This window comes from Dipodomys spectabilis, unplaced genomic scaffold (genome assembly GCF_019054845.1).
Source record: "Dipodomys spectabilis isolate Male_0828 unplaced genomic scaffold, ASM1905484v1 ptg000001l, whole genome shotgun sequence".
NCBI lineage: Eukaryota > Metazoa > Chordata > Mammalia > Rodentia > Heteromyidae > Dipodomys > Dipodomys spectabilis.
Genome location: NW_024870678.1, coordinates 10,472,250 through 10,499,197, shown reverse-complemented (window position 1 = coordinate 10,499,197; position 26,948 = coordinate 10,472,250). Strand labels below are relative to the sequence as shown.

General features: G+C 34.4%; 1 protein-coding gene and 1 pseudogene across 2 annotated transcripts in view; both read left to right on the top strand.

Moving 5' to 3' along the window:
- Positions 1 to 26,948, top strand: part of Man1a1 (mannosidase alpha class 1A member 1) — a 159,327-nt gene that overhangs the window by 46,525 nt on the left and 85,854 nt on the right. For both annotated transcript variants that reach the window (XM_042667279.1, XM_042667335.1), the window contains exon 4: positions 7,242 to 7,322. In XM_042667279.1, coding sequence (XP_042523213.1) covers positions 7,242 to 7,322 — 81 coding nt within the window. The remainder of the gene's footprint in view (positions 1 to 7,241; positions 7,323 to 26,948) is intronic.
- LOC122103486 lies at positions 25,529 to 25,625 on the top strand (annotated as a pseudogene).

Below are 26,948 nucleotides of genomic sequence, written 5' to 3'. Positions count from 1 at the left end.
GTGGAGCTTCTACTCTAGCAGGAAGAAATCAGAGCACCCTAACTAGAGCTGATCTAAGGGAAAAAGGAGGACATAATTTAATGAGTACCTCATACATATTAGCTGTTCCCTATAGGTAATTCTTGTGTAATATAGAGTAAGTGGTAGTTTTCCCTGTTTTTAGATGCAAATATGTTTCATTTTTCCAAGATTATGCAAGTAAGAGCTGTGGTTTGAACAAGCTTTGGCTAACTACCCTGTTTTTGTTTATTGGAAAGGAATTACAGGTGTTGAGAAATAACGTGGGCAGCTTGAGCAGTTGAGTCCTCTGATAATATCATAGTGTTCATTATAGTTTGTCATTTTTTACATATTCAATAATGCTTGTGAAATGTAAGAGAAGTTATCTACATTATCCTGCTTCTTGACTGAGGATAGCCTATTCCCTTGGAAAGCAAGCTGACATGGTGCAAAAGGAAGTTACTGTATCATATTTTTAGTTAAAAATAATCTGTATTGACAGAAATCATCTACCTGTTTTTACCTAACCTACTTCTAAAACAGATTGATACTGCCTCTTGCTATGGGAAGAGCATTATCATAAGGACAAATGACTAAGTAGACATTTCTTAATTCAGTTGTGAGTTGCTGGCACCTTAAAAAAATTATATTGTACACCTAAGCCCTACAGGAAAATACTGAAGAGAATCTTCAGTAACAAATTTTATAGAATGCTTAGAACATTCTTCCAGATAACAATTTCTTCTATGAACTCTACAAATGCTACATTAAAACCATTTTTAACATGAATACTGAGATAAAGTACTGAGTTGGTAAGGAAGGCAAGGTTTGGAGAAGAACAAAGGATAGATGGTTAGCTAGCTTCTATCACTAAATAGCAATGTGTTGAACTGTGAGCTTCATCTAGAACCTGGACTGTGCCTTTGATTGTAATATTATCAAATAATTTGGATAATAGAGGTATTAGCAACAAAGGTTATTTTCTGCTCTTTTTAAACTAAAAGACCTAGATTATGTACTTACCCAGTGGGAATGCACCATATTTTTCATTCCAATGAAATAAAGCTAAACAAACTATAGAAGTCCCTGTCTGAAAGATGTTAATTTGACTTTAAAAAGCAACACTGTGAATCTCCTCACATGGCTGAATGTCTACATGGTTTGGATCTAGAATACCATGACATGAAAAAAAATGACTTTTGCTTTAGCATTACTCCTAGAAAAGGTCTGATTTAGAGCAGCATCACATCCCAGTGGATATAGAAAATGAATATAATTATTCCAGAATATAATTCTGTTGAATGGGATTATTCAATATTTTATAACACTGAGGAATACTTTCTAAATACAGGCAAGTCTTAGGCAGTTCCTGTCTTGGAAGCAGTGGCTTCGAAAAGTCCTATGTTGTTTCCACATACTTCTCAGTAAGGTGTAGGAATAGTTATCATGTATATTAGTAGTGGAGCATTGTTAGTAAACATAGTTACCACATGGGATTGTAATGGGGCAGGGACTTCAAATGTAAAACATAGTCATCACATTGATATGCTATTAAGTCTTGCTTGTTTCACCTGTCTGATAACATGCTTAAAAGTTCATTGTTTAGGGTTTGGCCCCCAAAAAAGTAAGATGTAATTTCTGGTTTTATGTACTTCCAGTTCACCCTTGAAACCAGATGCTCAGGATAGAATTGAAATATTTCTGAAAAGTTCTTCTCTAGGAGCTCTTCTTCAAGTTAATCAGATACATTGTGCTATACAGAATCAGCACATAAAACCATTAAAGCCATGGAAGGCAAAGGAGGATGGAGGGCTACATTATGTTGCTAGTTCTAGACCAGCCTGGGCTACATAGTGAGATTTTTAACTCAAGCAAATACAAAATCAAACAAAACAAAGGTAACAAATTTTAGGGCAAGTTTCATTTTAAATGACTACACTAAGGCTTGAAGTTCCAAATAAACGAATGATCTGTTCAATGTCTCAGCAGTTCCTCAAGCAAAAGGAAACTGTAGCTGAATTTCCTGCCAAACCTCTCTTACTCTTCTAGTAGACCTGTTGTTTTGCTTACGCAGGTCTTTCAAAACAATTTTGATCAGTTGTTTACAGAACATAATTTAGAACTTTCTCTTGAGTTGTTTAAAATACTGTTTTAGCTAATGGGAGAACGTTGCCCTTCTTTGCAGTAGTATTGAAGCAGATTTTGAAGAGTTTGCTTTTCTGTCTCTCTGTTAGGGGTAGAGTCCAGGTATTCATGAACTCAAAATAAGCTGATAGGGACACAGACTATTTATAAATTTGTACTTTCTTCCATTTTAGATGTCGTTATCACTTTAATCTTAGGCTTTTGCACATTTATATCCTATGTATATTTGCATATTTGTATCATTCATATTGCATATATTTGTCTCAGTTGAAATATTAAGACAACAGGTAAGGTGCAAGTTGTAAGTTTAAGGGGCCTGAGTGTTAGATACTAACAGATGTGAAAACCCAAGGCAAAATTATTTTCATGGTTTGTGTTACCTCCTGATTGTTGGTGAAAATTTAGTCATACTTCCTATTTTAATAAATTTGAAGGATATGTTTTAAATCCTTTTTTAATTCTGTGGTCACTTTGGGAGAAGATCAAAAGGAAGGAGCAAAGTTTCTCTAATCTTGACCTTTTTTTTTGTAGGTAGGTCTTGAGCTAGAAATTTGCAACTTGCACTGATAACATTCAGTGAGGGGTGCATGCAGTTTAATCTAAAGGTTAAATCTGATCTCAAAGTGACACTCAGACTATACTAGAAAGCGACAGATAATTTGTGGCATATTCCTGTAATGTGATCTGAAAGTTCTAAGGGGCAAGTTAATTTCACTTGAAGACAAACACTGCAAAATTCTTAGTGTTAGACTAAGCTACCTCAGATTTGAGTATTACAGGCTGCTTCATGTACATGTGGCTTGTCTCTCCCCATGCCTTCTGATGTTAGGGAAAGTAAGTGGAAAACTTTAGAACCCCTTAAAAAAAAATTACATGATTAATAACAGGAAGAATGTATTCTTGTTTTTTCTTTCTTGTGATTGTGTCTAACATATTTATAAGATGATTTCTTTGTTGCTTTGTATGTCCCTCCCCCATGGTATAACCCCTGCTTTCATTGTATTTGATGTTGGTATACTTTGTGGAGGAGAAGGGAAAAAACAAATCATTTAAATAGGGATACAAGTGAACCCATTGCAACAATGAGATGTACAAGTCATTATATTGAAAAACGAACTTTACAACTTGGGGGAGGGGAGAGTGGGGGGGGGAGGTGGGAAGGGATTGGAAGGGGAACAAAGGAGGAGGCAACAAGGCTTGATAAGAAATGTACTCATTACCTTGCCCGTGTAACTGTAACCCCTCTGTACAGTATTTTCACAATAAAAAAATTTAACCCAATTATTTTAATGGAGATTAAGCCAAAGTTTATAAAGGTGAACCAAAACCCCCTCATATTATAGAAGTTTTTTTTAACCAGAGGTGACATAAACAATATCAAGCCCCCCAAAAGTTAATGTGGTTACTATATTCAAAAGAAAGACATTTTTGGCAGTACTGGGGATGGAACTCAACTCCTTTTGCTCTACCACTTGAGCTATGACCCCCAGTCCTTTTGTTTTCAGTTTGTTCTTTTTTTTTTCAGAGATGTTTTCATACTTTTGCCCTGTACAGCCACAAACTTCAGTCTTCTTTCTTACCTTTGTTTCCAGAATAGCATGGATTACAGTCATGTTACACCACATTTTTTGAGATAAGGCCTCACAAAAATTTTTACCTGAGTTGTCCACAAACTACATTCTTCCTGTCTCTGCCTCCTGAGTAGCTGGCATTTCAGGTGTTTATCACCACACCAGGTCCCTCAAAAGAAAAATTAGCCATTGGGAAACATGAGGATCATAGAAGATGAATATTCTGGTTCTAAAGTTTGTGGCTGAATCTTATAAAAAGTTCTCTGGTTTGCAGTAACAATATGGAAGGTGGACCTGAGTTTATTTAGGCTGTACTAATACACATTGTTAATTTATCTGTTGAGTACCTTCCTTTTCCCATGTATTGTGCTTAATACTTGACATTCTGATCTCATAGTCCTTACATGTGGTAAGGACTCATAGTAAAGAATGCTTTGTTCCTTTTTACTAATGATAAAACCAAGACTTAGAGAATTGGTGAGTACTTAGAATTCACATTAAAAAAGCTGCTGCACCCAGCCTTCCATCCCAGATCTTTCTAATTGCAGATTTGGGACTGATTATATTCTGCAAATCAGTTTCTTACAGTAAGAGAGTTCTGATATTCTTAGACCTTTCTAGCTAATGGCCTGTAAGGAATGACCTACAGTGTCCAAAGTTTAATCCTCTGTTCTAAAAGATAATATAGCCTAGCATATTAAAAGAGTTCAAGTTAAAGTTTCTAAATAATTTAGCTTTGCAAAAAAGGGTGGAGAAAGAATTTTATGTTGGGAATTCAAATGTAATTCTAGGAAGATGGTGACTAGTAAGAATTACTGGTGGTGATATGACATTCCTGATTGAGGCTTTTAAAAAACAAGGACACTACAATCACTGGGAACTTGTATGAATCATTAACAAGTCAGATTGACTTTCTACTCCAGCTCTGTAGACTTTTAGATCCATGAAATTCAAAGTCATAGGGACTGACCTTGAACATAGCACCTCACAGGTTATCGTTCAATATCTTACAGACAAAGCACGATAAATAGGATTTGGGTTCTAGAATATACACTGAGCTGGATCAATATAACTGATTGGATTACTGCATTCAGTAGGTAACTGATGTTTAGCTAAGCATATTTCTGATGGCATTTGGCATGGTTCAGTCCTCTACCTTATGGTAATTTTATCAGAGGTCTATAGAGGATTCTGATTATCTAAAATTTTCATAAGAGAAAGAATGCATATATAATTAACACATGCCCAAATTAACAATATAAAATTCACATGAACAAGCTTTAATAAGCTTAAAAACTTAAAAGAGACAAGTGAAAATTTAAAGAAATATGATGAGGATTTAAATGCATTAGATTTTATTATTAGGCATTATTAACTGTTAAAATAAGAAATGTAGTTGTGTGAACCAAACTAAATGAGTACATTCTCTTTGCCTTTTCTTATCAGTTCCTTTGTACTAAAGCTATTACCCATATTTATAGAATCCTTATTTAGAATGATATAATTCAAAGATAAATTATACCTCCAGAGTACTTTTAATTAAAATGTCTTAGGTATATGTTTCAAAATTTGAAGTATAACTAAACAAACTTACCACATGGTCTTATTTTGATGTTTTCAGCCTAAACTTGAACTAGTACTTTTCTCTCTAAACTTGTTTTCATATTCTTTCTTTTGCAGGAAATATTTTGCGATTTTTTTTTAGATTTAGATTTAATTTGTTGGAATCAAATAATTGAGTCTCTTTTTTCTGGTAATATTTTTTCCCATTAACGTGGAGACTCACAGAATGTGAGGACTTGGTCAGTCTTCACTGTCACAGCTCCTGCACCTGGGACTGGAACTGACTGACACAGAGTAGTTGCTTCAGAACAAGTGGTTTTTTTTTCTTGCTTGCTATTGTTTTTAATGTACTTATAATGTACTATGTGATTTTTTTGTATCTTTGGTATGTTCCTCCCCCATGGTATAACCCGTTTTCACTGTATTTGATGTTGGTGCCCTGTGTCTTGTACATACACTTTTCTAATTTGGGGAGGGGAAGGGAAAAAACAAAATGCTTAAATAGGGATACAGGTTGACCCATTGTAACAGTGAGAGGTACAACACACTATGTGGCAAACAAACTTTACAACTTGGAGGGAGGGAGGGAGGAGGTGGGGAGGGAAGGGATGGTAGGGGAAAAACAAAGGAGGGGGTAACAATGCTCAACAGGAAATAGACTCATTACCTTACTCATGTAACTGTAACCCCTCTGTACACTATTTTTACAATAAAAATATTTTTAAAAAGAAATAATTGTAAAAGGAAAATAGTATCTTGGAAGATTTTGACTAAGTTCATATGCCAGATAGTAATTCCATGTGTTGCACTTTGCTGCTAGCCCTTGTGATTATCAGTGGATGGTTTGACCTTCTTCAAGAGTGATAATTAATTATAAAAAAAAAAGTGATCATTACTGAGTAGGTCTAGTGAACATGCAAAACAAGACAAAACAAAAAACTAAGACTGAAGTGTACCTGATACCCACTGTTAATAATGCTCATTATTTAACAACTAAACACAGGAAAGACTTAGTAGTCAAATGCGGTAAAATAATTAAAGTATTGACAATAATTAGTAATCACTGGCCAGTTTTTTGACCATCAATGAAGAGACACGTGCTTAGCTGGCAAAGTATTATAGGAGCCAGAATAGCCAAGTCCTAAATCTATCATCGAAATACTTAAGTTCAAATCCTGATTCTGTCACTTAATACTTGTCTGACCTTCAAAAAGTGACATTAATGACTATAAGTCTGTTTCTCCATCTGTAAAGTGAGCTAAGAATAGTAATTCATAAGAATGGTGTGAGGGAGTAAAAGACACACAGATAAAGAGATTCAGAATCAAGTACACTATAAAAAATAATAAAATCAAGCTGTTACTGATTTAAAGCTGTTTTAATAAAGCACAGAATATATTATTATTATCATCATCATATCTATAGAAAATCAAAATGTCATCTCAGAAAGGATAACCATTCTAAGCCACTGGCAGAAAATTGGAAACCAGTACTAGAACTCAAGTGCCCCAACTTGGACTCTATTTGCATTCTATCTATGCTTCTTTAACATAATATGAAAAGATTGCTAGACTAGGGTTGAACTGCCAGCCATAGTACCGCCTGATTGGCCTTTCAGAAAGAAAAAAGCAGCAAATGAATAAAATAAGGAATACAGAATGGGGGGAAAATGCGGTGGTCTTACTGCATATGTGCATAGAATGCCAAGTGTTGTACCTGCTGTTGAATACCAGGGAAAAGAGCTTTGTATTATAAATACTTTGTGACTTTTATTTTAAAAATCAAGAATGGTTTATCTGCTTCAGTGTATTTTGACATCATTCACAGGGAGAATTCTAGTTAGATAGATAAGCATATAAGATTTCAACAGGCTTTAAATATTTAGTGCTGCTTCTGGTGATGGTAGTTCCTTGCATTATGTGCTGTCATTATGTTTGAGCCTTTTTTGTTCTGTTTCCATAGAATGCTGAAATTTCTGTTTTTGAAGTGAATATACGCTTTGTTGGTGGACTGCTCTCAGCCTACTATCTATCTGGAGAAGAGGTAAGATGAGAAGTTAACTATACATGTGAATTATAAAGTGTCTTGAAATTACACTCTTTTGTAAGATAGGCCTTTTGTGGAATATACTTAGAAGGAACTCATTACATTTTTCATAGATTGATGGACCAGTAGCTTACATTGAGTTTTTCATACGGCGTTCTAGTGACATACCCCAGCTGGGAAGTGTGAAGGTACATATTGTTAGGGTTGTTAAGTAATGCCTTTTTTGCAAATCCTGGCTCTATTCTGGTATGAATATAAATGAATATAACTATAAATTATGTATTCCTATGGGCAAATTAAAGAGATTTGGTTGTAGCAGCAGGCTTGTGGATGGGTTTCTTCTTTTAAAAATTAATTTAATGTTAATATAATCTTAGCATAATAAAAACTTTCAAAATGAATTTTCTTATGGAAAATAAGATATAAAAGTACAGTACTTTATAGCATTGGGAATGGTGCGACTTTGGGCTTTCCAGAACACAGTTCTCTACAGGCAATATTCCTATCTAAAATACTTCATTCTTTTCCTGAGACAAGGCCTAATTCATTATCTGCTGCATGGAGCAGAGTAGGAATTGTTAATTTAACTCTATTCTATGGTAGATTAAGAAAAGATTTTTGTATCATGATCATAAAGGGCACTCTCACTATATTTTTTGAAAGAGTTGGGACAACTTTATGAGTTACATTAATTGACTTCAGAGAGTCACTGGAATGCACTTCACCTTTAATATTGACAGTGTTGAAAGTTGATATGAAGGAAAACAGTCACATATTTCAATTACATGTCAGTCAGATTTGTGTTAGGCTCTGCACCCTGTCTAGTGGCAGAGTAGATCTTAACTGGTATAGTATTTCATATTTCCTGGCTTCAAACAGATTTGAGCCGAGTAATAAATGTTTAATGAGAAAAGCTGTTTGACTTTGTTCCTGTCTCTCATACACTTTCCTAATCATAACAAAACATCCTTCACATTCTTACACCACTTTCTTGATTTACATTTTATGCTACCATGTACGTTCTCAAAGTATATACATGGCTTCAGTATTCCCCTATGTCATCCTGTCTTAAGCATTTTATTCTGTTCTTCATTATGAATTCTGTTTCCTTGGAGCCAGGGTAATTGGAACTCTGGTATATTATGCCTCTTCTGCACTTTTTCCAGTTTTGTTAGTCCCAAATAACTTGGTTCAATTCTGGACAAACGTTAGCATTCCTAATTATTAAGCCAAAGAATCTATATTTTTTAAAGTCATGCTTAAATTAATATTATTCTAGTTTCTCCCTTTAAAGTTTTTGTTTCTGAGTATCCTTTGGCTTGATGCTATCATTTTATATGACTTTCTAGTATTACCTTGGTTTGAATTTTCTCCATAATCTGTGTGTAGGTGAGACATTTGAAGGAAATAGGGAATATACTCTTTTGTGTCTGAGCACTATTAGGACCAGGACACACAGAAAGAAACAGATACCTATTTCTTCTAATACATCATATTTAATTAGGTGAGTTCTTTTTTTTTGCTTATAATGTTTAAGTTTATATACAAATATGTGTTTCTATTTAGTTTCATACTTACTCTTATATATTTATATGGTTCCCTAAATATAATGTTCATAGACACTATATTTTGTCTATAGTCAGAATAATCTGCTTAATTCTTTGTAAGAGACTTTTAATTCATTGCACCTCTTAACAATATCTATCTGTATCACTGTGTAAAAATTGTTTTATTATAGATAAACTATAGTTTAACTTTTAGGAAAAGAGTTAAAGTATCTTCTTTCTTATAGGATTTTCTGTATTTCTGAATGGTACATTTTAATTTTAGTTCATAAGAATTCATCATTTTAGTCTATTTTTTCTTGACAATTTCCTGAATGTGAGAGTTTGGATTATTTCCACTATTCCTATATTTTGAATAATATAATCAGTCAATAAATTCAGTCAGTAAGTATTTATTTTCCAAAATAGCACTCACAAATGAGAGATGATGAGTACTAGATTGGCTTAACATCATCTCCTGCCTCTTTCTCTCTGACACTTCATCACCAACAAGAGCTTTATTTCTCCAGTGCATTTGGGAGAACTGACTTTCAGGAAAGTGATCAGGAAATACTATTTTACCCCAAGTCTGTGCTTCAGTTATTTGCTTCATGTCAAAATGAAAATATAACCAGTTGTTTAATAGAAAAACAACTTGGACAGAGTATTAATAACTTCATTTCAGATAGTAAGGTTCTCTAAAACACACTAACATACAGCAAAGAATTTACTGAGATAATCTACAAAAATTCATCTTCCTAAATTACCTCACAGAACAGCTACTCAACTGACATAATTTAGCACTCTGATTTCATCACTGAGGCTCAGGAGTATTTTAAGAAAATCTTACAAATCACCATCACAAGCATATAAATCCACACTGATAACATCTCAGAATTTGGAAATTTATATTGCAAAAGCAAAGGAAGTAGCGCCCTGAGATCTGTTTTGCCTGCTTCAGGAAGTTACAAGAAACAGAAAAAGAGTCAAGAATGCTAGAGGAATTCTAACCTATCAAAAGAATCATAGAAACATGAAATACCTGCACTTAGCTTTAAGACATAGATTAAAAAATGTAAAATGTCTAGCTAAGATATTTTGAAGAACCATTAAAATCTTGGGCCCCCAAATTTTCAAAGTCTCTATAATAAATTTAAACCAAAACATAATTACAAACAGATTTTATAGAGATAAGAGGAATACTAAATAGGTATAATCAGCATTAGGAATAACAGATAACATTGCATTGCTTATAATAAACTCAAAGAGAATGAAAATCCTTACAGTAGACAGTAAGTATAGAAGTTTCTAGAATATCATTACCCAAAAATGATGTACTTACTGGTTTCTTGTGATGTGGTAGGATAAATCTGTATCTCTTTGAGTACCAAAAGGCTATCTTCTATATTTTTTCTTAGAGATTCCCAATGCTTAGAGAAGGAAACTAATTTAATTGTATTTATCCTTGCACTTTACACATTTAATTAACTATAACTTTCCTATTTTTTAACTGCAACATCTGCTAGCCCTGAGTTGAAATTTCTCCCAGAACAGTTTTGGGGAAATAATACTATAGAATATGAGTAACCAAAGCAAAAATGGTGTTGAAAATTTGCAAGTAGAAATGAGTAAAATAAACTTAAGACATAGCAAGAAAAGAGCTCATATGAATATACCATACGATCTGAAAAGTAATTTAGTAAACCATAGTGATACTAATTCTCAGAATCAGGGAGAAGGCTAGGGAATCATCTGAAACAAAAAAAAATTCAGTTTGACAAAAGTGATCTCTATAGTTTGACTAACCATCTGAGATATCATAGAATTAGTAAGCACAGACTTTATTCTATTCTTGTCTAACTTAAAATACTCAGTCTCCCAGGAGGAGAACTGAGGGATAGAAAAGGAGATATGGCAGAAGGATAAGTTAGAATCATCCACAAGTAGGGGTTTAGTATCCCATAAAGAGTGAGTATAGGGAAGGTTAAAAATTCCTTTGCAACAATGAGATATACAAAAAGCTATGTTGAAAAACGAATTTTACAATTTAGGTTGGGGTGGGGTGGGGTGTAGTTGAGGAGGTGGGAGGGAAGGGATGGTAGGGGAAAAACAAAGGAGGAGGCAACAATGCTGGATAAGAAATGTACTCCATCAGAAAGAATGACATTGCCCCATTTGTTAAGAAATAGAAAGACTTGGGAAAAATTATATTAAGTGAAGTAAGCCAGGCTCAAAGAAACATAGGTCCCATGGTTTCATTAATTTGCAATAACTAGTATATGTCTGAGACAAGCAGAAATGGTCAGATAAGTTGATGTTAAGCGAAATGAACCCCAAGATAAGGATTCAAATGTTTTTCTCTTTCTTGCTATTGTTTCTAAAATATTTATAAGATATTTCTTTGTTGCTTTCTATGTCTCTCCCTCACGGTATAACCCCAGTTTCACTGTATATGATGTTGGTATAATTTGTGGAGGGGAAGGGAAAAAACAAATTGTTTAAATAGGGATACAGGTAGACCCATTGCAACAATGAGATGTACAAGATGTTATGTTGAAAATGAACTTTACAACTTTGGCAGGGGGGGGGGGAGGGGGAGGGGGGAGGAGAGGGAGGGAGGGAGGGATGGGAAGGGGTGGGAAGGGAAAACAAAGGAGGAGGAGGCAACAATACTTGATAAGAAATGCACTCATTACCTTGCCCATGTAATTGTAACCCCTCTCTACAGTATTTTCACAATTAAAAAAAAAGAATAACTAATGGAGGCATTTGCATATAAAGATAGTAAAGCAAAAAAAAAAGAAGAAAAAAACGAATGTACTCATTACTTTGCTCATGTAACTGTAATCCCTCTGTACAGTATTTTCACAATAAAAAACTTATTTAAAAAATTCCTGTATGGAAATTAAGGCCTGGTCAAAACCACGAGGAGAATAGATGTTTTTGGAGCCAAAATAAGATGTAAGTGTACTATGCACGGTGAATAATAAGGATTGCAGAGGAAGACAGCTTACCTTAACTTATTCCTATAATTCTAGCTACTTCAGAGACTGAGATTGGGAAGATGGCAGTTCCAAATCAATCTAATCAGAAAAATCTCTGAGACTATATCTCTATGGAAGAAACTGAGTATGGTGATACATATCTGTCCTGCAAAATATAGCAAGGAATGAAAACTAAGATGTTCACCATCCAGGCTGTTATCTGGGCAGAAAGTAAAACTGTTTCATGGTTTAGCCTAGTAAGTGCAAGCCTTGAGATCAAATCCCAATACTACCACAATAGCCAAGCACAAGGAAAACTGAAAAATCCAACCCTCCTACCAAGAGAGAACTATGTAGGAGGGTGAGGGTGAGAGATTAGGAGGGGAGAGATCAAGAGAATGAGATAAGAATGTGGGTTTTGAGATCTTTAGACATTTAATGTGTCTAGATGTTAAGAATAAATTTACATAGGTTTGTTTAGTGATATATAATCGTAAAATTATTTAGAAATTTCCTAGAAAATAGGATCTGTTGATAATCAGACTAACACAATCCAGTACAAGGAGAGCTATCTTCTAAATCATCCCTCTCCTCTCTCATTCTGCAGAAAGACAAAAAGAAGATGGGGGAGGGCAGAAAAAGGAGAAGGAAGGAAAGAAGGAGAGGGGAGAGGAGGGTTGGGGGGAGAAGAAAGAAAAAGAAAATGACTTACCAAACAACAGAACCATGCAAAAAGAGCATGGAAAAGCATACAATAAAGAATATGACTATATAAGAAAACGCTAAGCAAAATAAACTCCAAGACATGGACACAAGAGGTTTTTCTTTGTTGTTGTTTTTAATGTACTATGTGATTTTTTTGTTTCTTTTGCATGTTCTTCCCCCTATGGTAGATCCCCTGTTGACACTGTATTTGATTTTGGTACCCTGGTATTGTATACACATTTATTTGAATTAGGGAAGGGAAGGGGAACAACAGAATGGTGAGACAAAGAACCAATGCAACAGCGATATACACAAGGCAATAAGATAAGTACAACGTAGGGGTGGGGAGCATACAGGGGAGGGAAAATAGGAGAAAAATGAGGGACTGGGGAACAAGTTTGACAAGAAATGTACTTAGTATATTACTTACATAACTGTAACCCCTCTCCCTACCACCTTGACAATTAAAAAAAATGATGTTGGCTAAAAAAAAAAGTTAGGGAGAAAAAGTTGCAGAAAAGATTAGCACATAGCAATGTATTCTGCCAGGTTGATAATCACATAAACTTTTGACAGAAATGTAACTTTAGGTTTCTAGCGTCGAAGGAAAGAATGGTAAAAAATTTTTGATTTTTGATTTCTCTTTTGATGAACACTAAAATTTGATACTATAAAAATCCATATATATTACTTGTGTTTATAGTAAATGTTTCATTAAACAAAAACTGTCTTACAAATAAGTCTACAAATAAAATCTACTTGAATCCACCCACTCCCAAATCCTGTCTAGACTGTAAAAATTGGCCTCAGATTTATACTGTTCTCTCAAATATATGGAAGTTATTTTCATTATGTCTAACACAGTAGATTTACATCTAGACATCATAGGTATCAACAAAAGGCATAATTGTAAACGAAGAGAGAGAATTTTTTAAGCCATAATGTCCTAATGTCAAAATATAATGTGTTAATCATATGCAACAAAATAATCATAGGCATTTATGCAACATAGCTCAAAGGCTGACAGTGGTATAATAAAGTAAAAATATCACTAAAGTTTTTCTTAGACTAGAGGTGGTTAGAACTTTTTTTACTAAAAATCAATATAAAGCATTAGAAATATATACAGATATAAAATGGTAAAACCATATGCAAATTTTAAAATGATCTCTCAAATGAAAGATAACTAAAGAAATGATTATCATTTAATAGTATAGATAAATTATATTTGAATATATGTTATAATATGGTACTTTAAGGTTATAATGCAAAATAATTATACAGTGTTTACATTATGCTATAATATAAAAGCCAAGATACTTAACAGTCAACTAAAGTCCAAGTATCACAATAAGTTTTGTGGAAAGCAGCTAAAATTATATGTAAATAAATATATAACTTTAAATATCTCTATTAATATATATTCAAATGAGATGTACAAGACGTTATGTTGAAAAACGAACTTTACAACTTTGCCAGGGTGGGGGGAGGTCATGGGGGGTGGGAGAGGGGGGTGGGTGGAGGGGTGGGAGATGGGAAGGGATGGGAAGGGGAAACAAAGGAGGAGGCAACAATGCTTGATAGGAAATGTACTCATTACCTTGCCCATGTAATTGTAACCCCTCTGTACGGTATTTTCACAATAAAAAAGATACAACAAAAAAAGATTATATATTCATAATATAGATATCTATCTATATAAATATATTAACCTAAGCCTATATTTTGTTAATTTAGGAAAAACAAGGGAAAGGGGAATATAATAAAAATAAGAGCATGGATTATGAAGTGAAGAAAGAGCTGGACTTGGAAAATTTTTCAGTCTCTCATCAACATCTTTATTGAGATACCATCTTTGAAAGATTAAGAACCACATTATTTCTCTATTAGGAAGCAGAAAGTTTTGATGAGGGGAGTTTGAGTGCCCCTTACAGGAAGATTCATACAGGTTTATATGTTTCTGAGGCACCCTAACCCAGACAAAGCTTGGTAGGACTGGTCAGATTGAGCAGTGATAATGGATAAAGTCATAGTAGATGTGCTCACAGACACAGTCACAATTTGAGAAAAGTCATGACCTTTTCCCAGATTTCAGTTGAAAGTGACCTATATGTCCGACATTGTTCTTGATCTTGAGGTATACCTAAGCAAAAACTCTCATTAATCCCTAACTTGTAAAGCTTCTGTTTTAATGAAGAAATAAAACTCATAAACTAGATAAACAGCTCTGTAAGAACAACCAAGTTGATGGTCTTACTTTGTTTTGAATAAGCAGCACAATAAAACAGAAAACTGATTGGCCTCTGTACTTCTAGCATCTTCTCTCTTCAGTCACTTCCTCCTTTTGGCAATAACAGAAGATGAGATCATGCCACACGATCTCCTTAGGAACCGTTTCTCATATCTGTGGTCATGGAAGTTGAATCTGACGTGTTTCACAAATCCCTTGTACATTGGCCTCACACTATCTTTTTCTGTTTTTTTTTTTTAACCTTTACACTCCTAATACCTTCCTCTTTCACTGCAGTGATCCTCTCCCCTGCCTTGCCAAATATACCAGGCATATCTGTATGCTTTATGATTTTTGCCCCTCTCTTTTGATCTCTTGCAACACTACGTACTACCTTCTTTGTAAGAACTGCACAGAGCCACCTCTGGCCAGTCAGAGAGCCAAGTACCCCCTTTCCTGCATGCACTGATTATGCTACTATCACAGTTTACTGTTTACAGTCTATGAGTCATCGTATTCCCTAACTCTCTTTTCCCCTAGTAAAATTTATACAACTCAAAAATGAAGATTAGATTTCCACTACTTTGTATCATTTTCCTTAGCACAGTATGTCTCACAGTAGAAAATGTTTACTGAACGATGACTGACTGAACTCTTCATTTGCTTTTCTGTGACCTTGCTGGAATCCCAACAGAAGATATTTCCATTGGTGTTTAAAGTAAAATTTGTGTGTTGATAGCATGAATAAGCAACTTGCCTGGGAGGCTTGGGATGATTAGAGGGTAAAAAGGAAGGCATTTAAGATTTTTGAGAACATGCTTTATCTCTAGCTATCCCATAATCCCCTGTGACTCTACCTGCCTTCCACCTTCAGCACCCCCAAATCAGCAGCCCCCCAATTTCTCTTTATCTGTTCTATGCATGATGGTTCTCTGAAGGAGGTTAGAGTTTTCAAAAACAGTGAGCTAGAGACTCTATCTAAATGAAATCATTATTAAATATAATAGGTCATTTATGGTGAACCTTTTAAATTGAATTGACATTGTTGGGGCATTTTTCTGAAACTACAAACCTAGAAGAGAATTATTTTAAAAAGTAAATGTATGTGTTTGCTTTCACTTGAGAAAAACATCTAGCTGAGACTTTCTAACCCATTTAATGACACCTTTGTGGTAATTTCTTGGGAAAGAGCAATTTTAATTGCATGTATCAAATGATATTGTTTGTTTATATTATATTGTACTAATGTGTTTAGCATTAATATTGTGCACATGTTTAGACTTATCCTTTCCTGTATCTTCAATATTAATTTATTTTTGGTATTCTTACTAAGAGAAAAAAAGCAGCTAATACTTTCATTTAAGAAGGTTTAGTAAGACATATTCCAAAAACAGTAATTTTATTTATATTATTTTTCATTGTTAGTTACAGCTGTGACACATTGAATATTTCATTATGATGGATAAAATTTCATTTGTACTTTAAAAGGGATATGACAATATATGGAACTGACTCACATGCATCATGGGCAAAATGAAATTGCTCCAGTGTGAATTATAGAAATCACACCTACTCTTAATTCAGGTTTCTTAATATTTGCTCCCTCTGCATAAGCTGCTATGTTGCATTGATAATTCTTTTCAAAAATCACAGAACTGTTATTGTCTGTGAGAATGTTGTCTCAACAGTTCCAGAACTGTTTCTGCAGTTCGTTTCACTAGTAATACCAGCTCTAAAACTTGTTCTGATTAATGGTAAATGGTGGAAGCTGGCTTTTCCCTAAACCTGTTTCTAAATGAGTTTTGGTACCTAATGGAAAATGTGAGGTATAAAACCAGCTATTGTTTTGTTTTGTTTTTTCCAATACTGGGGTTTGAACCTCAGGGTCTTATACTTGCTAGACTGGCATGATACCACTGACCATGGCTCTAGCTTCTTTTTACACTGATTATTTTTTGAGATAAAAATCTCACTTTCCATCCCATTGCACACCTGATCCACCTACTCAGGCATCTCTTCATGGGAAGGATGACAGGCATGTGCCATTATACCCAGCTTCCCCTCATGGAGATCAGATTTCATGGACTTTTTGGACCAGGCAGGTCTAATGCTGTAATCATCGCAATCTCAGTTTTGCAGGTGCATGCCACTGTGTTCAGTTAAGGATTGAGAAGAGAGTCTCATGAACTTTTTGACCCAGCTTGGCCTAGAACCATGATCCATTCTCCATCTCCAAATTAGCTAGTTTTACAGGTGTGTGTGAGCCAGCTAGAGAAACCTTGCTTTGTCTTAATGAAGTCCTTTTTTTTTATTTTATTACTTTTAGTTTAGCACCATTCTTGGCACACAGTAACAAACTGCAAATTCAGATTGATGAGAATGTAGTTTAGTTAAGATGTGTAACTTCCTCAACATCTCAAAGGATTACAGCAGTACTATGCTCTGCCACATGATTCTTCTTACTGTCCTCCCTTCAGATGGGAAGCTGCTATGAGGAGAATGGAGGAGTGACAAAAAAGGACCCCCAAAACCATACATTGTCTTTTAATGACTGAAAAGAGCTCATGCATCATTGTCCAGAGCAAGTTAACATGACCACTGTAATTTAAAATGTTGAGGAGGAGGTCCAAGTCCCCAAGTCCTTTGTGAATGGCTGAACATTTTTCATGACTTGGGTTACACAGTAGAGTCCTCTTGATTGCCAACAGGAGAAAAAACATAGCCCAGGCTTCACAAGTCGAATCAGTCAGCCCTACTGGAAGAAGCCTTACATACATCAGCACCAATACAATAAGGGTGGAAAGTAGTTGTTTGGGATAGATGTATACATCATCACTAAATTAGCTACTCCTTCAGCTTTTGATGATAAATTTCTCCAAGAAATACTTCTTAAACACTTCTCTTTGGGCTCTCCTGATTTCAAAGAGTAAAGCTGACCACTTCATGTACATAAGGTACCCTGTAAACAGGAATGTCTGTCACTACCACTGCAGTTGTGGAGGGGAAGGGGATCATAGCTCTTCCGCAGCACCCTATTGTGTGGACCAGATATTGAAGATCTAGAGCTTTTCCTCCTGCCATTTTCTCTATTAGTGTGCCCTAGATCAGTCACTGCACATTCACAAAAGACAAATGAAAGAGATGAGGTAAGAGGTCTATATTTTCATTTATGTGGAGATAAATTTATAGTTCACAGTACTGTAAGTTACGTTTTTCCCTTCTACTATATTGACATGGATTTCTCTTACTGGAGTTTTGTCTGTGACTGTATTTTCAACAGAAGTTTTTTTCTTTATTCCAAGAACATCCTTGAATATTTGTTTCCTTTGTTTACTTTTGTTTATTTATTTAATGTTTATCTTTAGTTGTACAAAGGAGTTGTTATTCGACAAAGCAGCTTTTAATAAAGTTCATTTTGGTCAATGTCAGCCATTTCATCATTCTCCCTCATCCTTCCCAACTCCACCCTTTCCCTCTATTCTCTTAATTTGTTGGTTATGCATTGAATGTTTTGACTATGTTCATCCCTCTCTTTCTGTCTTCATTATTCTACCCACCTCCCTTTATCTTACCCCCTCATTTTGAGTACTCATTTCCTGGTATTTATTTTGTTAGACTGTGAGTTAGCCTTTCTAAGGACTTATACTATTTGAGTTCTCCCCTGAATCTACTGTATTTTAGTTAATACACATAATGTATACTTGGATGCCACCCCAAAGTGTTTATTTATATATTTATAAATTAATTCTAGCTTCCATATATGAGAGAAAACATGCATTCTTTGGCTTTCTGAGCCTGACTTACTTCATTTAACATGACTTTTTTCCAGATCCTTCCATTTCTTTGCAAATGATGCAGTATTCTTTCTACTGCATGAGTAAAATTCCATTGTGTATATATTCCACTTTTTCTTGATCCATTTATCCATTGAGAGGTATCTGGGCTGATTCTATACCTTGGGTATGGTGAATAGTGCTGCAGTGAACATGGGTGTGCTGGTGGCTTTATGGTAATCTGGTAAATTTGTAATCTTTGTAATCTTTTGGATAATGCCCATGAGTGGAATTGCTGGATTATAGAGTAGTTCAATGTTTAGTTTTGTGAGGAACCTCCATACTGTTTTCCAGTATGCTTGAACAGGTTTACACTCCCACTAACAGTGTATAGGGTACATCCTTAACAGCATTTGTTAGTATTCGTTTTCTTGATAATGACCATTATAACAAGAGTAAGGTGGGATCTCACTGTTGTTTTAATTTGCATTTCTTTTATGTCCAGAGATGTCAAACATTTCTTAATATGCCATTTTTACTTCTCCTTCTGGGAAATCTATATTTAGCTTATTTGCCTATTTATTAGTGAGGTTGGTAATTCTCTGAGGGTTTAGTTTCTTAAGCTCTTCTGTATATTCTAGAAATTAGGTATTTGTCTCAAGTATAGCTGGCAAAAATCTTCCCTTGTGTAGCCTGTCTTTTTAGCTTGTTAACGGTCTCCTTTGCTATAAAGAAACTTTAGTTTGATCCAGTCCCATTTGTCAGTTCTTTCTTTGATCTGCTATACTTCTGAGTCTTTTTTCAGGAAGTTCTTACTGTGTTGAGGAGTCAAAATGTTTCCCCTACTCCTTCCTGTAATAGTTTCATAGTTTCAGGTCTTACATTGAGGTCTTTGCTCCATTTTTTAATTGATACTGGTACAAAGTGATAGCTACAGATCCATTTACAGTTTTGTGCAGATGGATATCCAATTTTCCCAGCACCACTTAGAAAAGAGGCTGTCATTCTTCCACCTATGTTGGCTCCCTTCTCAAATATTAGCTGGTTGTAGGTCTGTGGGTTTATTTCTGAGTCTTTTATCCTGTATCATGGTCTTCTGTTTTTGTGCCAGTACACAGTTGTTTTTGTTGCTGTAGCTCTGTGGTATAGGTTGATGTTTGGAATTCTAGTTCTCTAGCACCTACCTTTTCTGCTCAAGATTGCTTTTATACAATTGAGAGCCTTTTGTGGTTCCATCCGAATTTTTTTATTTTATTGTTTGTTCTATTTCAGTGAAGAATAATGCTGAGATTTTGATGGGCATTGAATTGTAGGTTGCTTTAGGTAGCTATTTTCATGGTATTCTGCCAATCCAGGAGCATGGGAGGCTCCACTTCCTTATGTTTTCTTCAATGTCCCTCTTAAAAAATTTTGTACTTTTTATTGCTAAGGTCCCTTTTGTCCTTGGTTAGATTGATTACTAGGTATTTTTTTGTACTATTGCAAATGACTTTTCTTTCTTTACTTCAGTCTCAGTCTTCTCATTATTGGCATACTGATTTTTGTGGATTGATTTTATATCCCCCAACTTTGCCCTACTATCTTGAAGGAGGAGTCTCTAGGGTGCTTTAAATATAGGATTGTGTCATCTGCAAATAGGGATAGTTTTACTTCTCCCTTCCCTATTTTGATCTCTTTTATGTCTTTCTCTTTCCTTGTTGCTCTTACTAGGAATTCTGGCACTATATTGAAGATTAGTGGAGAAAGTGGACATCCTTGTCTTGTTTCTGATTTTAGAGCTATGCATAGAGAACAAAAGAGATTTTTTTTATAGATATTCTAAACATTTGTTTTGTTTTCCTTGTCAGGAAGTGAAAGTTAGAAAAGAAGTAGAAGGAATTGACTCTTTGGTTTTATACGCATTATTTAGCTTAGTAAATTTACTTGTTGAATATGTTTTAACAGAGTTTTTGATGGTCTTGTTAAAAATCATTGCCATGGTTGTTCTAATTTATAAGTCACTGCCAGCTTCTGTATTTCAATCCTTTATTCTAACATTTAGGATTATTAAATAGTCATCTCTTTAAAGGCTGTAAATGTGGCTCAGTGGTAGGTTATGTTCTCACTGTGAATAATACTCTTGAGTTCAGTCTCCAAACCCAACATAACATCAACAAAATGATCTCTTGTTTTCTGCCAAATACTTCCAATCAGATAGGAGTGCATTGTCTTGTTCAGTTTAGGTTTGACTATTAATTCAAGTAACTGGCATGTATGCTAAGATCTATATAACTAAACATAGCATAATAATAATTCTGAGTTTAAACCTGAAGATATAATAATAATAACTCTGAGTTTAAACCTGAAGAATGAGTTTTGGTTGACTTTTCTCTCTTAATTTAAAATTAGTTCTTGATTATTAGCTTGTTTAGTAAGTGTAGTGAACATTTGGTTACATGCTAGTCTATGTCTTACACTCGGAGAATTTAATAGTGAACAAATAGACAGTGCCTCTATTCGTGAAATTTTCATGCTAGGGGACAAAATGTTACATACATCCACTGGGTAATTTCTGACAGTGATAAATGTGATAAAGAAAATAGAGTTGTGTGGTAAAGAATAATGGGGGAGGGGGAAGGTAGGAAGCTAATGACTCAAGATTGAGGACAATCAGAATGACAACAAATGCCCAAACATTGGAGATTTGGGAAAAATAAGTTCTAAACAAAGACCCTCACCAAGAGTTTATGGTTGTTTTCCATAATTTATGTTGAAGAAGAGGAGGAAGATAGTAGTGGTACTGGTCAGGGTGATAATAACATTATTTTTGAGAGTTTATCTTGTGCTTAATACACAGTATCAGTACTGGGGGTGTTATATGACCTCAATATTAAAGATATTCTGAAGTGTTCTGAGAAGTTAATTGCTTAGATATTCAGGAGTAACTGACTAGAGATTAGACCCTGCTGTGTATGTTCCAAAACCATGACCCTGTCTACATATTAGTACCATAACCAATGTTGACACCACTATTTTCCTTTCTATTTTGCTTTGTTGCTTATGGTTGAACATCTAAACCTCATAAAAGTAAGGCAGCAATGATCTTCTGTATCCATAACATCTTTCTAAGCAAAAGATTAATCAGGCTATAAAAACTAAACCATGATGCAGTCAAAAGACTTGTGAGTTAATAACATTTTATTCAAATTTTATTTGAAATTATTTATTCATGATACTTAAGTCTGTTCCAAAACAGAGGCAAAATTCTTACATTTATCCATGTCATTCTTTAGGTTGCAAACATTCTTTTTTTCCAAGCTTTAATTATTCTTCATTCCCTCCCTCTCTTTATCAGTAGACTAACTTGTATTTAATTGTCCAAAAATATGTAGCAAATATATAGAGAGAGATGGATATATCTATTTCCACATTTTTCTGTCACTCTGATGATTGTGGTATAATACACCCACCTTTTATTTACTTATTTATGTCAGTCATATTGAGGACAAAGTAACTGAGAATGCAGAAAGATGTAGATGTACACAATTTAGAATTATTTTCAACTTTGAGTCTTACTCTGATAAACAGATATGAAAGGGAACAGTACTTTGTCATTTCAATGCAAATGAAAATATTTTGGCTTTATCAGTAGACATAAATTGTGGAGGCTTACCAATGCAATTGGTATGCTTTTATGTAATTAGAGAATTCCAAAAAGCATTTAGAAATAGCTCGTAAATCTACCATATGCTGACAGCAGCTTAATAAATTTCTCCAGACTCTGAAGAAAAATTCAGAGTCCATTTCTTATTTATTGTATTTTATTCACTTAAAAAAATGAGAAAGGAAAGCTCAGATTTATTATATCTTAAAAGAAACTGTAAAAATGTTTAAAATATCTGCTCATTATAATTATTAATAATTTGTACTGAATCAACATTGTATAGAATCTCTTTAATTATATTCCAAGCCAGTTCCAAACTAATATTAGATCTAGACACGTGGCATCTGCCAGAAATTTTTCATAGGACTTTATCCTACTGCAGATTTTAAAAAGCCCTTCAAATAGTGGAGTTTAGCTAACACTCATCTGGACCATATCTACGCGGACACATATTGTACTTCCAAGGACATTTGCACCCCTCCCATTTCTCAAGAGATGCAAAGTCATTGACTGCCCACTTTTCAAATAACCAAAGTAAAAAAACCAACACTTGGAGTCCTTCCCCTCCTCATGCTCTTTATTCTATTAAAATAGTAAGACCTAAAAAGCATGCTAAATACCAAGTTTGGTGAAAATACAGCAGAAATTCTCCTTCAGACCTTTCTGATAGGAATGTAACTTCTTACAGTTGTTCTAAACTATTAAATACATAAGAACATCCTTAATAACAGTATTTGTTTATTTGGGCTGGTTTGTGGTTTGATGGGACACTGGTTGCCCAGCTTGTCCTAGGCCCTTGGAGGGAAAACAGTAGTTACTTTAGTTTCTGTTATTCTACATTAAGGAATCTCCTAAGGAAGTAGTATAAAAGATATATGATCCCTAAAGCAGTTAATGGGTATATTTTATGTATTTAGTAAGTAAGAAAACATCCCAATAATAATAGAATGGTGGTGCAGATCGTAGAATCCTGGGCAGCAATAATTTATGCTTGCTAATTTATTTAGTGTCATAAGCAACTATTGGTGTAATAAATAAAACAGGATACCAAGCCCCCTCTGTAATGTGGTTTAATCTATGAGAGATAGATGAAAATGAACAGAGCTATTCCATAATATAAACAAGATTCTGATTGGTAAATGATCTTTCCTTTGCTTCTATTTTTCTATGCTTATCAGAATTCCCATTGCAAACTAGAAAAATTGTTATGATCAGAAAACATATTAAAGGAAAATCACAACAGACTTAGAAAAAAATCATTAACTAAATTTTTGCCCCTGGTCTTACTCAGGATTCAGTTGTTGTAGCTTTTCTGAAGATCCAACCTATAAAGTCTTGAAAGTCACCTTTTTTCCTTTTCTGACATCTGTTTTAGAAAGAAAATGACTTTACTTAATGATAATTGAATTTTCTTTCTTTATAGTCAATTTATAGATTTCCATTTCTGAAGGTTGTTTATTTACACCAACATTGACTATCTAGTCATATTATCCTCAGTTCACATGGAAATGGAGGTGACAAAAAGCTTCAGCAAACAGATTGGTCATAAATCCTTGCCGTCTCAGATCCAACTGCTTAGGCTTTGTATTAGCAAAAGCAGTTTAAAAGGACAGATTTCTCTGTGACACACATGCACACCAACCCAAATGCGATATGATATAGTATATAGAGAGTATTTCATATTCTCAAAAAATACACACACGAAATTCCTTTGTATTTTCCTCAAGCAACTATTTTTTTAAAAGTCGGATTATTTGCAGTAAGTATGTAGACTCCAACAATCGTTGTGTGCACATTAGTACTATAGAAAGAATTTGAGAATACTGAGGCAACTGCACCATTTGTATTCTATCTGTTCCTACTAGACATTGGAAGTGTTAAGGAAGATATATCAGAGAGCCTTCTTCCTGATGTTACAAACAGTAAATGTCCCTTAAGAAATTTCAGAAACACTGCGTGCTTGCTCGAGGAAGAAGAGAGTGAGAACAAAACTTCAGATATGAGCCAGGGAAAAAAGGAAAACCTGGTTTAAGTGATAGGGAAGACACAGACTATTAGAAACCTATGAGGCTTCTCAAATCAAAATCCAGACATACTTCACAATGGAAACTGAGCTAATTAGTCTATTTTTTCAAGCTGGTAATATTTGTAGTTAGGAATTCAAAGCATAATACATCTTGGTGATAGGTATAGAAGTATTGAAACGTTTTAGTTTGTAAGTTAAATGTTTGGGGAAATCTATGCATATGATTTAAAAAATATAATTTCAGTAACATCATCGTTCACTGGGCCTTCTCCTTTCCAGTTGTGGGAAGTGAATTACTTGCCTGAGAATCTGAAATCAGAATAAACTTTGATATAATGATCTAGCCTCTCAGTCACTATAATTGTACTTCAAAGGAATTACCAAAATTCTTGCCTATAGGTAAAAGAATTGTAATCAAGAGGCTACTTAAATAGCTATTCCAATAATAGATATTGGCAGCATCTACCTAATGAGCCCAAGCACTATCTCGTACAGGGTAGGAAGGACATTGCCCTTAGGATCTTGAATCCTGGTTTCTCAGAATCTGTTTGGTTATTGTCTCGCTGCATTACCTAAAGCAAATCCTTTGATCACAGTAAGATATTTTTCAGTAATGTAAAATAATGTAATATGAAATAAATGTCTTTTAAATGCCTCATTTAAATTCAGTTTTCTACAACTGTAATACATCAGTTTTCAAATTTAGGAAGGAGTATGATAAAAGAAACTTCCTTCCCATAACTCCAAACTTCTTAACATGTTTTTAGGTGTAAATATAATGACTCCTTCTGGTGAAGTGCGCAGTTGTGCTTGTGAATTTCTGGGAGTAATAAAGAAATTGGGAACCTGGGCATCTTTTGGCTCTGGAAAACGTCTGTTCTGTGGAAAAGAAAGTGTTTGGAGATGCTATACAGACAAGGACTTCAAGGGAAAATGATGAAGTGCTATAGATACAGAACCATTGATGATTATGGTTATTTATTGATTGAATAAATAATACTGGGACCAGTATTAACTCCTGTTTTATCCTAAATTTGAGTGCAGACTGCTTCCATTACAAATATATTCTCATTCTACTAACTAGCTTAAGGGAATTATAGCAGCCATTAGAAGAATAAATGATTTTTAACCCTTCTTTAAAAGGACACAGGCACAGTATTGTCAACATATAGGAACATAGAAATTGTTCTTTCTGTGAACTCTTCTTGATGAATCTACCAGAGAATAAGATTTAGACAATTGAAAGACAGCATACTGAAATTTCTGAAATGGACACATCTATAGAGACAGAATGCAGGGTTTGCTTTGGCAACACATATACCAAAATTGAAGTGATACAGAGATTAGCATGGCCCCTGTGCAAGGACAGATGTCCATTAGTGATTACCTAATACTAGAAGGTTGAAGGAAAGTGGGAAATGACTGCTAATGACCTCCTGAGTGTTTGCAGAGTGATAAAATTTGATGTGGGTGTATCAATTTAATACGAGTATCCTAAACCTACTGAAACATAAACTTTAAATGAATGAATAATATGGTAAAAGCATTAGAAAAATACAATTCTGAATTTTTATTAAAATATTAGCATGAACATAGGAGATATTTTATCTTAAAAAACATGAATATGTATACCTATGCATATGTATGTTTCTCTCTTGAAAATAAAAAGACCCAGGAACAATGATGAACTAAATAGCTATTAGCATCCATAATATGCAGATTCTAGCTTGAATTCTTATCTCCCAGGAACCAGGGCTTCTTGGAGAAATGACTGAACTGAAAATATATGAGATTAGTCTGAAACATCTCAACAAACCAGGTAACAGAGAAGCTAACAAAGGCAAATAGAGTAATGTCAAAAGACCTGGGAATCAACTTAAAGAGGCTTCCACTGGCTAAAGATAAGAATTTTGAGTTTTACTGAATATGAGAATTGTAAAATATTAAGACTTATTAGTATGTTTGTATTCATAAGCTTATAATGATACTAAAAAGTGATAATAATTGATCATCTTCCCAAAATCACAAGGAAGCAAGTTATCATGAAAACAGGTAAATAAAAGAATTGTTCATCTTGGCTTTCCTATGTAAACTGTATCACTGGTAACCAAGTAGATTAGCAAAGTGTCACTTGGTAAGATCATTCCTATTTGTAAATAAAAGTGGAAGTATAAAAATAGAAAACAGCCATTCTTATAAGCCATACTGAAATAATGGATCTAGGCCATAATCATCAATAGAAGTTAATGTCTCCAGAGAAGAGTAAATCATATAAATTCCTCCTAAGAGGTCATATCGCCTATAGTCTTACCAAAACAATCAGGTCTCTGATTCATCTTCCAGTTTTCAGAAACACAGAAGAATGTGACAACTTGTACACATACATAGTGAGGAAAACATAATGTATGTCTCCTGCAGTTCAAATGACTTGAGTGTGTCCAGATAACTTAATAAAGATGAAAGTATTAGAAGCCACTTTTAAGTGACAGGGCTGTAGTAGTGCCTAATGATTACAGCTTGGTTGATATTTCTTATAAAGAAATGAAAGATAATAATTGCCAGAATTAGGTTACTTGTAGGCAGAGAAATAGAACTACTACTGAGGCACTATGAGGCTTCTTCTAGGATGGCTGGCAAAATTTTCTTTTTTCATATAGAGTATATGTCTTATGGCATTACACTGGGCTGTACATTGCGTGTTTTTGTATTGGTGCTGGG